General features: G+C 40.6%; 1 protein-coding gene across 1 annotated transcript in view; it reads right to left on the reverse strand.

Annotated features, from left to right (window-relative positions):
* Window positions 1–1,142: 1,142 nt before the first annotated feature.
* Window positions 1,143–16,725, reverse strand: part of LOC112403808 (cAMP-dependent protein kinase type II-alpha regulatory subunit) — a 39,394-nt gene continuing 23,811 nt past the window's right edge. Inside the window, exons 6-10 of the mRNA XM_024751490.1 lie at window positions 9,960–10,061; window positions 9,712–9,786; window positions 5,506–5,571; window positions 3,065–3,206; window positions 1,143–2,576 (exon numbers count right to left, since the gene is read on the reverse strand). Coding sequence (XP_024607258.1) covers window positions 2,443–2,576; window positions 3,065–3,206; window positions 5,506–5,571; window positions 9,712–9,786; window positions 9,960–10,061 — 519 coding nt within the window. The 3' untranslated portion in view covers window positions 1,143–2,442. The remainder of the gene's footprint in view (window positions 2,577–3,064; window positions 3,207–5,505; window positions 5,572–9,711; window positions 9,787–9,959; window positions 10,062–16,725) is intronic.

The following is a 16,725-nucleotide window of genomic DNA, read 5'->3' on the forward strand; positions in this document are numbered from 1 at the left end:
GGTCTTAGTTGAGGCAGGCAGTCTCCTTAGTTGTGGCTTGCCAGCTCCTTAGTTGCAGCATGTAGGCTCCTTAGTTGTGGCATGCGAACGCTTAGTTGTGGCATGCATGTGGGATCTAGTTCCCTGACCAGGGATTGAACCCAGGCCCTCTGCACTGGGAGTGCAGAGTCTTACCCACTGCACCACCAGGGAAGTTCACCCACTCAGTGTTTAAACAGAGTCCTTACACAGTCTGGGCGCTACACCTCTGTGTCACTCCTGAAGTTGAATGTACCTATTACCTGTGTAAGAAACAGGTATGGTTCTTGTCTGCTAAAGTGCAATATCTGCTTTCTTAATTTATATTTGATAATAAAGCAACACCACAGAAAATAAGAACCTCAGAAAACCGTGGGAAAAACCACACAGGCTTTCCCAGTGCTAGCTGCCTGTTTTGGAGTATTAGTTACAATGTTTCACAATTCTGAGAGCTGTAAGGCAGGCTACCTAGGGCAGTCTGAAAGAGTCCTTCTGCTTTCACTTCATGGAGCACAAGAAAAAGGGAGAACTGACCAAGGTTGTGATGGGTCACCACTCTGAAAATCTCTTGACCGTACTGTTCATGGCAAAAGCAGACAGCCTGGCTTAGGAGGACAATGCAAGGTGACCATATGGTCTCTATCACTGTCTACAACAGGAATGACTCAAGCTCCAGCATGTAATTGCTTAGGGATTTATTGAGATATACAAGTTTAAAAAATTCATATTGGAAAGGGCCTCTTGATTTAATATAAACTTGGCTATGACATCCAAATTTATCTTTAGGTAAATTTCATACTGTTCTTAGGATCTCTTGTAGCATCTGATTCTAGGTTATTCTGAAGAAAAAAAATTTCATTCTGAAAGATATCTGGTTAATTACAATAATTCATTAGAATTCCACCTGATATAATCAAAAGGTTTAAAAAGTTTTAAAATACAAGCTAAATTACTTTCCTCTGGGATTAACAACTGGAACCCTAAATATCCCAACATCTTTTTTTTTTTTTTTTTTTTTTTTTTTTGCACGGTACGCGGGCCTCTCACTGCTGTGGCCTTTCCCGTTGCGGAGCATAGGCTCCGGACGCACAGGCTTAGCGGCCATGGCCCACGGGCCCAGCCGCTCCGCGGCATGTGGGATCTTCCTGGACCGGGGCACGAACCCATGTCCCCTGCATTGGCAGGCAGACTCTCAACCACTGTGCCACCAGGGAAGCCCATCCCAACATCTTAATTAGAAAGGTCTTTGCAGTAATTCTATGAAATTGTAAATGATGCTGATTTTTAAAAACTAACAAAAAGAGCTGATCTTTAAGATGAATGCCTGAGTCAGCTGACAAACTGATATATATGAATATGTCCAGGGAAATTCTCTAAATAGAGAGTTGGGGTTTTTTTTTTTCAAAAAAATAGCTGCTTCTTCTTTAAAGAGTTTAAAAATTGATGGTTCAACAGCAAAGCTACATAACAACTCTGGAGTAGAGGGAAAGGTCTCTCTTTGCCAGCACACTGCCATCAGTAAGAGCAACTGGTAATAAGAGATGGGCAGGAGTTGCCCAGGAAAGTATTTAGGTCAGATACAGTGATGGCACTCCCAGACCTCAGCTCCTTATAAATGGACAGCAATTCACTCACGCAAACTGCACAGAGATTAAACAAAACAAAATCTACTAAAACAAAATAAAACACCCCCGCCCCCAACCCAGAAAACCTTCCCTGGCTCTCTGCTACCTGTAAAATGTGCTAAACTCAAATTTTCTGCTCTAACGTGGGTTCCGATGTCTGATCAGTGTGCTTTGGGGTGCTGACCTGCTAGGCCCTGGGCAGGGTCTCTCCCTAAGCATCACTGAGAGTTTGGGGACAGCTGTCATGTGTGCCACTGTCAGCAGACAGTACAATGCCACAGGACCACAGACCTCCATCACATCTGCCACCATTTTTGATGGTAAAGCCAAAGGCTACAGTTGTGGACTTTCTCAAAGGACAAATGAGGAAACGGAAGGCTATAAAAGGTTGGGGGAGGGTGTCTACAGTTATACAACAGGTTTGTGCCAACCTGTGGTAACTTCTAAAAGCAACAGTAGCAGCAAGAGAGGAAAGGAAGATGTTTACACTTTGGACTTTGTATCAGGCACTTAAATTTTTGGAGAGACATGCCATTTTGAACCAAAGATGTGAAAACTGGGTTGGAGTAATCATTACAAGTGGCCTAATAATGGGCTTTCAGAAGCAAAGTGGAGTTGTGGGTTGAACCTCTACCCATCCTTTAGTGCTGACTTCCAAGTTTTCTAAACGCCCACAGCTATAGCAATGGCAGTGGTGGCGGCAACAGCAGGAACAGTTCTGTCACATTTTCTGTTTGTGTTCTGTGGCTGACTGGAAGGTTTTGGTGTCACACTGAGAAGGCTCTGGGGTGTGACACACCTACTGCCCAGGATCTATTAGATCCATGCTGGAGCCGAACATCTTCACCAGCTGTTCCTCGTAGTGTGAGATGTTCCTCTTCATGATGTCCATGCAGGGCCCCAGAAGCCTCTCAAATGCTTGTACATCCATAACTGCATTGTTAAAAAGAGGTGAGGGAGAGAATAAGTTCTCTACACCAATAATTCAGTCATTTCCCTCATGCAAACCTTTTCTTAAACATATCCATTCATGTTGTAGGAACTGGACTATTGGATACTGGACACTTGGAGAAAGAAGGGATGTTTCTATGTGAACACAGCAGGACTATGTCATCTAAGTTTGACACTTTGCAGAGCGCAGCAGCACTCACTCCCTCTGTTCCCACACAGCCCTGGACACCTGTCTCCATCACTGCTCTTTCCACACAGCCAGGGCGTCTATATGGCTGTTCATAGGCTATTGTCAGTTCTCAAAAATGTTTGCTAAAGGAACACATGAACCCATTTCTGGTTGGTGACACAAACTGTTCAAGCCTAGATGTGAGTGAGAGCTGACAGAGTAAGTCAAGGCTTGCTGATGGGAAAAAAATACTGCATGTTAGAAAAAAAAACAACACTAATGCATATAGAATTTTTCTTACCTAAGCATTTCACATCTCCCACTGCATAAGCCGAAGCAGCTCTGGGTTTGTTGGTGACCAGTGCAAGCTCTCCAAAGTACTGCCCCTCATGGCAGCGGGCAATCTCGACCTCTTGGTTCCCACCATCCTTGTTTGCTTTAGTCTAGAGCAGGTGGAGAACATGACCAGGGCTGATTCCAGAATCACAACTAGGCATGTCCAGTTGCACACACTTACATTCCCTTTTCAGTACACTTAACTAATTACTTACAAATTCATGTTGCAGAGACTCTAATTGTACCATGTAAACTGCATGGGCTAATCTCAGTGGCCTGGTTTAACCAAATGAGTTGGCTTTTACCAAGAGGTAAGGTGTATATATATATATATATATATATGCATAATATTATTATAGTATATATTAATATAGTATATACAATTACGTTAATATAATATATAATGATGTATATTTTAATATATTTTATATTTATATATTATACATATATGAATGCGATCCATTTGGTAGATGCTGACTCTGAGACACAGGGTAGAAGACAAGGCCTTTTGCTAATTCTTCCTAAATAACGTCAATGCTTCTCATAGGTAAACAGTCACAATTCAGGGCTACTTCTTTTTGACTTGAGGCCATGCTTTTCTCGGACAATACTTTATGGCGACACATTTTATTTTTAGGTACTACCTTCATCTTAAGTTGGTGGTCCCCCTACCATATTTGTTTAGAAGAGTTAAGTAACTAAATATTTTAAAAAGTAATGTTCAACCTTGAAATTTGGTGGTTTAAGAAATCAAGCAGGTTATACTTTGTGCTTTTCAAATTACTGAAAATAAGGTACTGTATTTTATTTACTATCTAGAGTTTCTTATATTTTTTAAACAAATCCATCTGCTAAGCTAAGCAATAATTTAAGTAAAAAAATACTTATAACATTAATAAGAATTAGTCTAAATCTTTAAGAATGACTTTGTTACAGGCAGATAAATAAATTTTTAGAGGTTAATTTGTTATTATTATTATTTTTTGGCTGCGTTGGGTCTTCGTTGCTGTGCGCAGGCTTCTCTAGTTGCAGCGAGCGGGGGCTACTCTTTGCTGTGGTGCGCGGGCTTCTCATTGCGGTGGCTTGTCTTGTTGCAGACCACGGTCTCTAGGCGCATGGGCTTCAGGAGCTGCAGAGTGTGGGCCCAGTAGTTGTGGTTTGCAGGCTCTAGAACGCAGGCTCAGTAGTTGTGGCACACGGGCTTAGCTGCTCCGTGGCATGTGGGATCTTCCCGGAGCAGGGATTGAACCCATGTCCCCTGCACTGGCAAGCAGATTCTTAACCACTGCGCCACCAGGGAAGTCCCTGAAGGTTAATTTAGAAAAATAAACAAAAGTACCACACTGGCTTACATGGTTTGACTTTTGCTCCTTTCACACTTCTGCCCTGACCTGTCTGCTCTGAAGTTGATCTGCCCCTCCCAAGCCAATGCTCTCTTTCCAATTTCTGTCGTATTCTCTGGGACTGCAGACGTGTTCATGTCTACCTAGTCCCTTCTCTAGAGTAGCACTTATCACACTGTACTGTGAACACCAGCCCCCTGTGGGTTTTGATACAATGCAGATTCTGATTCAGTAGGTCTGGGGCAGAGCCCAAGACTGAATTTCTGACAAACTCCCCCTTTCCCAACCCAGTGCCACAGTGCTGCTAGACCTACAAACCCAACACTATGCTGTGATCAGTAGGTGTCAATGAATATGAGAAATGTACAAACATATAGCAGTAGTCTAAAAACTATAAGTAAAAAAATATATTTTTAATTAGGAATCAAGCCATCTTATAGGCAGTAATCATATTTTTCTTTCTTTCTCCATGCTTAACTTTTACAAAAAATACTCCATAAAAGGTTTTACACTAGGCTGATTTAGTATTATATGTAACTCAGTATTTTAACAAGTTCTTTATTCTTAAAAAAATTGAAACAGGAAATCTGATGATGATGGATTTATGGTAAGAATCACTCTTCCCATCTATAGGTCACTGTGTTTTCTAGGTCTCCCTATCCATCAAATGGCCATAATAATAACTGTCCTAGAGACCTCCCTTCCTAGTACTCTAAAAAGGAAGCTTTTTCATATTCAACACTCACATGTATTTTTTATTATATAATTGCCCCATTTTCTGTTAGGGTGCTTATCCTTTTTCTTATTGATTTGTAGGCCAATATTTCTCATATCATTAATTATGTAACAGAGGTAAAGGCAATAGGAACAAGAAAAAATATACTAAATCTTTATCAATGAATGGGCTTAAACATCGGTCATTGTCAGTCACATATCTCACATAATGGTGGTTCTGAAACACTAAACACACTCCACATTTTTAAAGCAAACAGTTACTTTCTGTGCATATACCTGGCATCTGGATCTCCCCTGACATAACTCACACCATCACACATAAACTCACCTTGCTTTTAATCAAGATGCTCACTTCGCCGGACTCTATAATGTAAAAACTATCAGCCTTTTCACCCTAAAGAGGGAGAGGAGGTCAGGTCAGAGCCATATATATGTATTAAAGAGGGACACAGAAATAGATCATTTTCACATTGCCTGAGCTTGAATTGGTATTTATTTTCCAAACCTACAAACCAGTAAATGGCTAACAAATTCAGAACTAAACGAGAGGATCCTGATTGCCAGGGATGTTAGTCCAACTATGACTGACAAACATCTCTCACTTCCTAACATGGAGTATTCACATCTGTCTCCATGAATATGCCCCGGCTGGTAACTGCACAGAGCATCAGTCCGCGCACCACAACGAAGAGTAGCTCCCCCGCTCGCCGCAACTAGAGAAAGCTGGCGTGCAGCAACGAAGACCCAATGCAGCCAAAAATAAATAACTAAAATAAATTTATTAAAAAAAAAAAAGAAAAAGAACAAAAAATTTGGAGGGCTTAAACTATCTGATTTTAAGATTTACTATGTAAGGCTACTGTAATCAAGACAGTGCAGTATTATTAACAGAGAGACAGACATTGATCAAAGGAACAAAAAGAGACCAGAAATAGACCCAAACATATATGGCCAATTGGTTTTCAATGCAAGTGTCAGGCAATGGGATAGGAAAATCTCTTCAACAAATGGTGCTGAAACAACTGGACATCCATATGAAAAACCCTAACCTTATACCATGTAATTAATTCAAAATGGATCATAGATCTAAATGTAAGATCTAAAACTATGAAACTAGAACTGCACGGCTCAATACAGTAGCCACTAGTCACATGGGCCTACTGGGCACTTGAACTATGGCTTGTATAGATTTATAGGTGCTGTAAGTGTAAAATACACATTGAATTTTAAAGACTGAATATCCCCCAAATGTAAAATATCTCATTATTAAATTTTTATATCACTTAGATGTTGAAATGTAATATATTAGGCTAAATATATATTATTAAAATTAAGTTCACCTGTTTCATTTTTTTTTAATTTGGCTACTAAAATATTTTAAATTGTATGTGACTCACATAATATTTCTATTGAACAGTGCTTGCCTAGAAGTAAAACAGGAGAAAATCTTACTAACTGTGCAAACATTTTTTTTTAATAGGGCACAAAAAGAGTGAATTACAAGAGAAAAAAATGACAAATTGGACTTGTCAAAATTAAAAACTTTTGCTTTTTAAAAGGTATTATTAATAAAATGAAGAGACAAGCCATGGCCACAGCCACATTTTGGGAGAAATATTTGCAAATCATTTGCCTGATAAAGGATTTGTTCTCAGAGTACATAAAGAATTCTTACAACTCAATATATTAAGAAGCCAAAAGACCTAATTTTAAATAGGGCAAAAGATGTACTTCACTGAAGAAAACATATGGATGGCAAGGAATCACAGGAAAAGATGCTCACCATCATTAGACATTAGGTAAATGCAAAATAAAACCAAAATGAGATACCACTTCATACTAGGATGGCTAACATTAAAGACTCGATACTAAGTGCTGATGAGGATACAGAGCAACTGGAACTCTTGAACATTGCTGGGGGAATGCAGAATGGTACAGACATTTTAAAAAACATTTTGGCAATTTGTTAAACCTATGTTTACCATATGACTCAGCAATTCCATAAAAACATATGTCTATACAAAGACTTGTATGCAAATGCTTATTGCAGCTTTATTCATAATTGCCCCAAACTGGAAAGACCCCAAATGTCTCTCAACTGGTGAGTGGAAAGATGAATTATGGTACATCTGTATAATGAAATACAATACAGCAATACAGAAATACAATACAGCAATAAAAAGGAATGATCCTCTGATACATACAACAACATGGATAAATCTCAAAAACATTATGCTAAGAGAAACAAGTCAGACACAAAAAACTACACGTTATATGGTTTCATTTATATGAAATTCTAGAAAAGGAATTTTTAGAGCGATAGAAAGCAGGTCAGCGGTTTCCAGGAGCAAGGGAGCGGGTGAGGGGATTTACTTAAAATACAAACAAGGGAGCTTTTTGGGATGACAGAAATGCTGTACACTATGATTATAGGGATGGTTATAAAACTCTCAAATTGTATACTTAAACTTGGTAATTGTACTGTATATAAAATATAGGGTAACAAAGTTGACCAAACAAACAAAACAACATAAAGCATAGTTTCTGCAGTAGGTCTGGGGTGGGGCCCAGGCACTTGAATTTCTAACATTCCTATATGATGCTAATGCTGCTAGTCCTGGGACCTCACTTAGAGAAGCCTTGGTCTAGAGACACTGCCGAAAGGGGTCTATAATAAGGTGGTTATCATCTTAATTTGTGTCCATTCTGCATCACCACCTAGCACTCCTATCTTCAAGAACACAGACATCCCAGAAAACACTGTGGTTTTTCATACCTCTTGACATACCTCCTGAAGGTCTGGGGCTTTTCAGGATTAAGTAGAGGTCCTTTGGGAGTAAATTAAAGCACCACAGCTTCAGAAGCAAATGTGGCCAGTCAGCATGTCCCATTTCTGCAACTCAGCTCTACATTCTTACCATACTAGGATACCTGCCCTGGAACAAAGCTTACACCCACAGGCCTTTGCTCACATTGTTCTCTTGCCCTGAAAGATCCTTCCCTGACCTCAACTGCTGGAACTGCACTTGTTCTTTAAGCTTAGCTCAAAGGGCATTTCCTTCATGAAACCGTATAGAATACATCCTGTTCTATATTCTCACTGCCACTCTTTTTTTTTTTTAATTATCTATTTATTTACTTATGGTTGTGTTGGGTCTTCGTTGCCGCACACGGGCTTTCTCTAGTTGCAGCGAGCTGGGGCTACTCTTTGTTGCGGTGCATGGGCTCTAGGCACACAGGCTTCAGTAGTAGTGGCTTGTGGGCTCAGTAGTTGTGGCTCATGGGCTCTAGAGCACAGGTTCAGTAGTCGTGGCACATGGGCTTAGCTGCTCCACAGCATGTGGGATCTTCCCAGACCAGGGCTCGAACTGGTGTCCCCTGAATTGGCAGGTGGATTCTCAACCACTGCGCCACCAGGGAAGTCCTCAGTGCCATTCTTTTTCCTCTCATTATAGCACTTATATCTGGTCCTACTTGTCTACCTTAGTAAATATTTACTGAATCAAACCAATTTCTAATTAAAAGAATTATTAACAGTGGGGCTATCTAGAAAACAAAGGCATTTAGAGATGCCACTTAGAGTAGACATCATTTTTTTGTTAGTCCTTTTTCTCTGGAGCATCTCTCTCTCCTTTTATGATAAGCCTGATTAATCTCTGTGGTACTGGTTGGGCCAACTCCACCTCCAGGGCCCAGGGGTGGTCTGGGGATTTAGGCTTGACCAATCTGAGTCTTCCTTCTAGCCCCAGCTCTGGGTTCAGGTATGGACACATTCCCCAACCCAGACCAACCAGACATCTTCTCAGTGGCTCTTTTTTTTTTTAATTAAAAAAAATTCTTTTGGCTGCGCCATGCAGCTTGTGGGATCTTAGTTCCCCGACCAGGGATCGAACCCATGCCCCCTGCAGTGGAAGCGCGGAGTCCTAACCACTGGACTGCCAGGGAATTCCCCTTCCCAGTGCTCTTGCCAGAACCACTGGCAGAGAAGTTTTAGACTCGGAAAAGTCTATAATACTCTTTATATATAATTAAAAATGGAAACATAGTAGACTAGGAAAATTATTACAGAGCACTCATCATAATGTTCCAGTCCACTGTGTGATGATCCTTACAGTACCCAAAAATAACATGACAAAAAGGTACAAAGGAAACACTAAAGATACCTTACAAATCTGGTCAGTCACTGAAGACTGGTTTGTGTTAGATTAGCTAAAAGGGACTTTGTGCCAAACATAGAGAGAAGGTACACAACCTTTCGACCTTCTCCAGGTTTTAACAGTGATGTAGGAAGCTTACTCAGGGTTAAAAGAAAATGACATCCAAAAGAACAAACACCAGAAGCCAAGGAAAGGTGAATGGAGGCAAGAGATGTGCATAAGTCAGTAAGCTGAACATCAATGGGCTTTAGAATACTCTGCAGGAAGTGTGCCTGCGTATCGTGCAACATGAGCTCCCCAAAGTGACAGGACAAATGATGCACTACTCCTTCAGGAGGTGGCTTCTGGGAAAGGTGCTGCACAAGGCCCCCACTCACCTGAGTGATTATGCGCTCTCCATCCTTATAGACCTTTTCTCCTATTACATCCACAATCTTCATTCGTTCTGACACCTGAAACAATGAACATACAAATTATAAGGAAACGTCTTAATTGAAAGTCACAAATAGTATCTATACAACATTGAAATGGGCTAGAATAGTATGATTTAAAAAATCTAATGAGAATCATTTTAACAGCTTTGCTTAAATCCCCATAAACAGACTCTTATTAAAATAGGCTTTACCTCTAGTGATTTAAGAAGCAGCACAGATTCAATAAATGATTCAAACATCTTCCTCTTTTTTGCATTATTTTTCACTATGATTCTTCTAAACGTCACACGGTCCTATAAGAAAGGATATGAAAATTCTGGTAAATGCCCATATAAGGGAGCATCTATGGTTTAATTAACTATGCCACAGCAAACATTGGAGGTCTCTGGGTCAACTGAGTGTTTAATGATATTTCAATCTGAGTCATTGCTATGAGAAAAAGATCTGTAGCCTGAGCCAGACAGATGTCTCACATGTTGTCACCTGCTATCAAGTACTCAATGGGTGCCACCTATGGGTCAGTCATAAATAGAATACAAAATTTAAAATGTCCCAATCAAACATTTGTGAGCTCACAGTCACTGTTTAATGTGAAAAGATGCACTTTCAAAAAAGGGAGATAAAACAATCAGATGGTTCTTACCCTCAAGGACTTTATAATCTCAATGGGGAGACAATACAAAATTTATAGGAATAAAAAACTACAGTCCAAGACAGCATATGAAATGTGCTAGATGAACTACAGGGACAAAGTAAGTGCCACAAGAATTCTGAGGAGAGAGATCACGATAGCCTGGAGTGATCAAGGATAATTTTGTTGCAAAAATATAAATTTGTCTGGGACCTGAAGGAGAGGTAGGTTTTAAATTAATGGAGAGATAAAGTAGGAAACTCAAAATGGAAGGCAGGCATGTGAAAGATATCTTGACCCCAGCAAGTCAAGGATTCATACTCAAGAGACAGTTAACCAGAGCTATGGTCAGGTACTTCTCAGATATGTGTATGCGTGTGTGGGGAGGGACATGCAGCCAGGAGAATGTTAATTGCTTAGGCTCCTACGTGAGTAGGCAGTTTTTTGTACCTAAGTTAATTTTAACTTTCTTCTACCTTGGGCTCTCAAGAATAGAAAGATTTTTTTTTCTTTTTAAAGTACAGTAATGACATCCTAAAGGTTGAAAGAATGAAAAACAGCAAGGGGCTATGGGCATGTTTAGCTGTAGGTTTGCTATTTTAGTATTCTTGATGATGGGGTGGGAGTTGGGTGGAGAAAACACATAGAAGACAACTGAGTTGAGATGTCTAAATAGGTTTCACTGGCTCATATTCCATCAGCCACAGAACTCCCTGGTCCTATCCCATGCCATGCTTCATCTGCCTGACAGGAGAAGTCACCTACTGCACCCTATACTCCTAGTATAAAAGGTGGCAGACTCCTACCCTCCCTTCCTAAACTGAGTACAAATAATGTCTGCTCTCTGGTACTAAGCCAGATTCTTCCCCCATTTTATTTTCCATCTGTCTGCTTGAAAAGAGCCATTCAATCTCTGATTGCCCTAATCAGCTGCATCACTTGCCACTACTTTTTTGAAGTCCAAGGTTAGAGATGTATCATTTAAAATGTTACTGTTATACTTTGGAATATTACTCCATTATCTTTAGACTTCAGTTTCTGCATGTTTCCTGCACCAATCTAGGCCAAGAGTGCTGTGGAAAGAGAACAATCAAGACTGAGACAATGGGAATTATAAAATTCCTCTCCTTATGTTTGAACAGACATTGTCAAAAAACAGTATTTCTAAATCCATCTATAACATTACAAAGATTACTAAAATTGCAGCCATAAACTATTTCTAGCTAAAGAGAAAACAACTGATATCTCTATTTGTGTTCCAACCCTTTCTACGCATGCTTTTGCACTTCCCAGAGCTCTCAGGCTGTGCAAGTCCAGTTCCTATGACTGCGGAGGATATAAAAAAGCACCAGACACCAACCCAGCTTTCAGGGAGCTTCCAATGGAGCTGTGAAGAGGAAACTCCTACTGTGAAATGGTAGCTCCCTCAGGCAGCCAAGTGTTCAGAGTCAAGCAAGTAGCCCTGAAGTTCAAAAGAGAAGAAGAATACTACCCTTTCCTTTCACTGCAGAAAGTTTCTACTGGGACTTCCCTGGTGGCACAGTGGTTAAGAATCCGCCTGCTGGGCTTCCCTGGTGGCACAGTGGTTGAGAGTCCGCCTGCCGATGCAGGGGACACGGGTTCATGCCCCGGTCTGGGAAGATCCCACATGCCGTGGAGCGGCTGGGCCAGTGAGCCATGGCCTCTGAGCCTGCGCGTCTGGAGCCTGTGCTCCACAACAGGAGAGGCCATGCTGCGGAGCAACTAAGCCCGTGCACCACAACTACTGAGCCTGTGCTCTGGAGCCCGCGAGCCACAACTACTGAGCCCGCATGCCACAACTACTGAAGCCCACGCACCTAGAGCCTGTGCTCCACAAGAGAAGCCACTGCAATGAGAAGCTCACGCACCACAACAGAGTGGCACCTGCTTGCCACAACTAGAGAAAGCCTGGGTGCAGCAATGAAGACCCAATGTAGCCAAAAATAAATAAATAAAATTATAATTAAAAAAAAAAAAAAAAAGACTCCGTGCTCCGCAGGGGGTCTGGGTTCGATCCCTGGTCAAGGAACTAGATCCCACATGCCACAATGTAGATCCCACGTGCTGCAACTAAGACCTGGTACAGCTAAATAAATAAATATTAAAAGAAAAAAGAGTTTCTACTCACTTTCATGCAAGCAAGACAGAGTGGGAGCAGAGACTAAGTGTAGTGATCATGGTGGCAGCTGCCCCCAGTAAGAGAAGGAATATAGAATCCAATTTGAGAAACTCAGTGGCAACACCAGGTCCTCCCTGATTTAGCCTCAGAAGGCATTTCCAAAGGCCTTGGAAGGCATAAGTAAGAAGTCAGGCTATAGAGGACCCTCTGGGAGTCACTTTCCTGAAGGTGGTACTGAAGCTTTGGTAGGGTTTGGGCTATAAAGCAGGTGAATAATGCACGAGAAAAGGGCATCTAAATAGGTCACGTAAGGCAGCAGCGAGATGAATCTCACTTAAGATAGCAGGGAGAGGAAGAGAAGACTGCAAAGGATAAGGCTAGGAACTCGGAAGGCAGGGCAGGGATCTCAGGAGACGAGTTTCAGAAATGGAAGGGTGGTGAGCAGCACCACAACCAAGGGAAGCACGTGCCACCACTCTGTAGTACCCTACCTTGTGCCAGGCACCGAGGAAACTGCTTCTCAGATGTGCTTCTACTTAATTCTCATATCCAAACCACAAGGCAAGCAGTTGTTTTTTTAAATTAATTAATTATTATTTTTTGCTGCATTGGGTCTTTGTTGCTGTGTGCAGGCTTTCTCTAGTTGTGGCGAGCAGGGGCTACTCTTCGTTACGGTGCACAGGCTTCTCATTGCAGTGACTTCTCTTGTGGAGCACAGGCTCTAGGTGCATGGGCTTCAGTAGTTGTGGCACGTGGGCTCAGCAGTTGTGACACGTGGGCTCAGTAGTTGTGGTTTGCGGGCTCTAGAGCACAGGCTCAGTAGTTGTGACTCACGGGCTTAGTTGCCCCACGGCATGTGGGATCTTCCCAGACTAGGGCTTGAACCCGTGTCCCCTGCATTGGCAGGCGGATTCTTAACTACTGCACCACCAGGGAAGTCCAAGGCAAGCAGTTTTACAGCTCATTTTTAATAAATTTCTATTGAGACTTTATCTTTGACTTTTAGATTTAGGAATGGGTTGATTTCCAAGTGTCTGGAGATTTTCCTGTTATCTTCCTGTTACTGATTTCTGGTTTCATTCCATTGTGGTTAGAGAACACACTGTCTGATTTCAATTCTTTTAAACTTGTTAAGTTTTATTTTATATCCCAGGATACATGTAGTCTATCTCGGTGAACATTTGTGGGCTTGAAAAGAATGTGTATTCTCTGTTGTTGTGTGAAGTGTCCTATAAATTTCAATTTGATCCTTTTGGTCGATGGTGATGTTAAGTACTGTATCCTTCCCAATTTTTTGTCTAGTTGTCCTATCAATTGTTGAGAAAGGGGTGTTGAAGTCTGCAAATATAACTGTGGATTTCTCTATTTCTTCTTTCAGTTCTATCAGTTTTTGCTTTACGTATTTTGAAGCTCTGTTGTTTGGTATATACATATTTAGGGTTTCTGTGTCTTTTTGGTAGATTAACTCTTTCATTATTATGTAATGTTCCTCTTTGTCTCTGGTAATTTTCTTTGCTGTGAAGTCTACTTATCTGATATTAATATAAGTTCTGCTTTCTTCTGGTTCATGTTTGCATAGTATATATATTACTATACTTTTACTTTCTTTTTTTAAAAATTATTATTTATTTTTGGCTGCATTGGGTCTTAGTTGCTGTGCGCGGGCCTTCTCTAGTTGCAGTGAGTGGGGACTACTCTTCGTTGCGGTGCGCGGGCTTCTCATCGCAGTGGCTTCTCTTGTTGTGTAGCACAGGCTCTAGGCGCGCGGGCTTCAGTAGTTGCAGCACACGGGCCCTACAGCACACAGGCTTCAGTAGTTGCGGCACATGGGCCCACTAGCTGCACTACGCAGGCTCTAGGGCATGCGGGCTTCAGTAGTTGTGGCTCGCAGGCTCTAGAGCACAGGCTCAGTAGTTGTGGCGCACGGGCTTAGTTGATCTGTGGCATGTGGGATCTTCCCGGACCAGGGATTGAACCTGGGTCTCCTGCATTGGCAGGCAGATTCTTAACCACTGCGCCACCAGGGAAGTCCGAAAATAAAGATTATAAGGAAGTCTTTAAAAACAAAGATTCTTATACTTTACAAAATCATTTGGCTTGAACATATTCATAAAGACTTATGTTTCTCATTTTTATGGAGATTTGTTTTTGTTTGTAATCAATTTCTGTCTGAGTTCCAGAAATGCAAAAGATACAGCACTGAGAGAAGTGGCAGCTGACAAAATTGCTGTCTTTGACCTTCTGATGCGAGTTTAGTAACTAATCTGGAAAATAATGAACTGTAATTAATGAAATCTGTAGCTATATTCAAGTGTGTTTCTCAGACAGCACATACAATAATTGAAAGAACTTCCTGCCCTCTAATTAGTTAGATTAGTTAGATTGAATTAACTTGGCATAATAGCTTTAAAAAATTTTTTTTATTGGAGTATAGTTGATTTACAATGTTGTGTTAGTTTCAGGTGTATAGCACAGTGAATCAGTTATACATATAAACACTCTTTTTTTGAGATTCTTTTCCCATAATGTGTATATATCAGTCTCAATCTCCCAATTTATCCCTCCCCCCTGCTTATCCCCTGGTAACCACAAGTTTGTTTTCTACATTCATGACTTTACTTCTGCTTTGTAAATAAGTTCACTTGGTATATTTAGATCATCTATATTTATAGTAATTATTCATATACTAGGGCTTATGTCTACCATTTAATTCAATGTTTTCTGTTCTTCCCTGTTTCCTGTTCTTCAGTTTCACTTTTCTTGCCTTCCTGCAGGTTACCTGAATGGATTTATAGAGCTTTTGAGTGTATCTCTTTGTACAGATTACTTTAGTGGTTGCTCTATGTATTATATTTATATATGTAACTTATCATGGTCTACTGGTGTCAACATTTTAGTAGTTTGAGTAAAGTGTAGAAGTTTAACTTCCATTTAGGCCCCTTTCCTTCCCCTTTAGAATGTAATTGTCTTAAATATTTCCTCTATATACATTAAGAACCATGTAAGACAATGTTATAATTTTGCTTCAAGCATCTAACCTATTTTAGAAAACTCAAGAGGAGGATAGACTTTTATGTCTATCCATATGTTTACTGTTATGCTTTCTCCATTCTTGGTGTTCCAAATTTTTCTTTTTTTTTTTTTTTTTTTTTTTTGTGGTACGCGGGCCTCTCACTGTTGTGGCCTCTCCTGTTGCAGAGCACAGGCTCCGGATGCACAGGCTCAGTGGCCATGGCTCACGGGCCCAGCCGCTCCACGGCATGTGGGATCTTCCCGGACCGGGGCACAAACCCGCGTCCCCTTCATTGGCAGGCGGACTCTCAACCACTGCGCCACCAGGGAAGCCCCAAATTTCTTTCTTTTATCACTTCTGCAGGTGACAAAGTCTCAGTTTTGTTTTATCTGAGAGTATCTTCATTCCTGAAGGATATTCTCACTAGGTATAGAATTCTGAGTTGACAGTTCTTTTCTTTCAGCAATTGAAAAATGCTGTGCTACTTCCTTCTGGCCTTCATGGATAGGAAATCTGGTGTCATTCAAATTGTTTTTCCTCTGTAGGTAAAGCATTGTTTCTCTCTAGCTGCTTTCAAATTTATTCCTGTCTTTAGTTTTCTAAAGTTTGATTCTGATGTGTTTTGGCATAGATTTCTTTGGGTTTATCTAATTTGAAGTTCACTCAGCTTCTTGAATCTGTAGGTTTATTATCTTTCACCGAATTTGGGGATTCTCCAACTATTATTTCCTTGAATAATTTTTTAGCTCTATATTCTTTCTCCTCTCCTTCTGGGACTCTGATGACACAAATACTGTACCTTTTCTTATTAGTCCACAGGCTCTGTTCATTTCAGTCTATTTTCTTTCTGCTGTTCAGACTGGGTAATTTCTATTGTTCTATCTTCAAGTTCACTGATTCTTTCCTCCCTTATATTCATTCTGCTATTGAGCCCATCCAGTGAGTTTTTATTTTGGTTATTGTATTTTCCAGTTCTAAAATTTCCATTTGGATCTTCTTTCTGTCTTCTATTTCTCCACTGAGACCTCCTATTTTTTTCCCTTTGTTTCTAGTGTGTTCATAATTGCTTGTTGAAGGATTTTTATGATGGCTGCTTTAAAATCATTGTCAGCTAATTCCAATATCTGTGTCATCTTGGTATTGACATCTTTTTTTTTTTTTTTTTTTTTTTTA

This window comes from Neophocaena asiaeorientalis, unplaced genomic scaffold (assembly GCF_003031525.2).
Source record: "Neophocaena asiaeorientalis asiaeorientalis breed wild unplaced genomic scaffold, Neophocaena_asiaeorientalis_V1.1 scaffold221, whole genome shotgun sequence".
NCBI classification, from domain to species: Eukaryota; Metazoa; Chordata; class Mammalia; order Artiodactyla; family Phocoenidae; genus Neophocaena; species Neophocaena asiaeorientalis.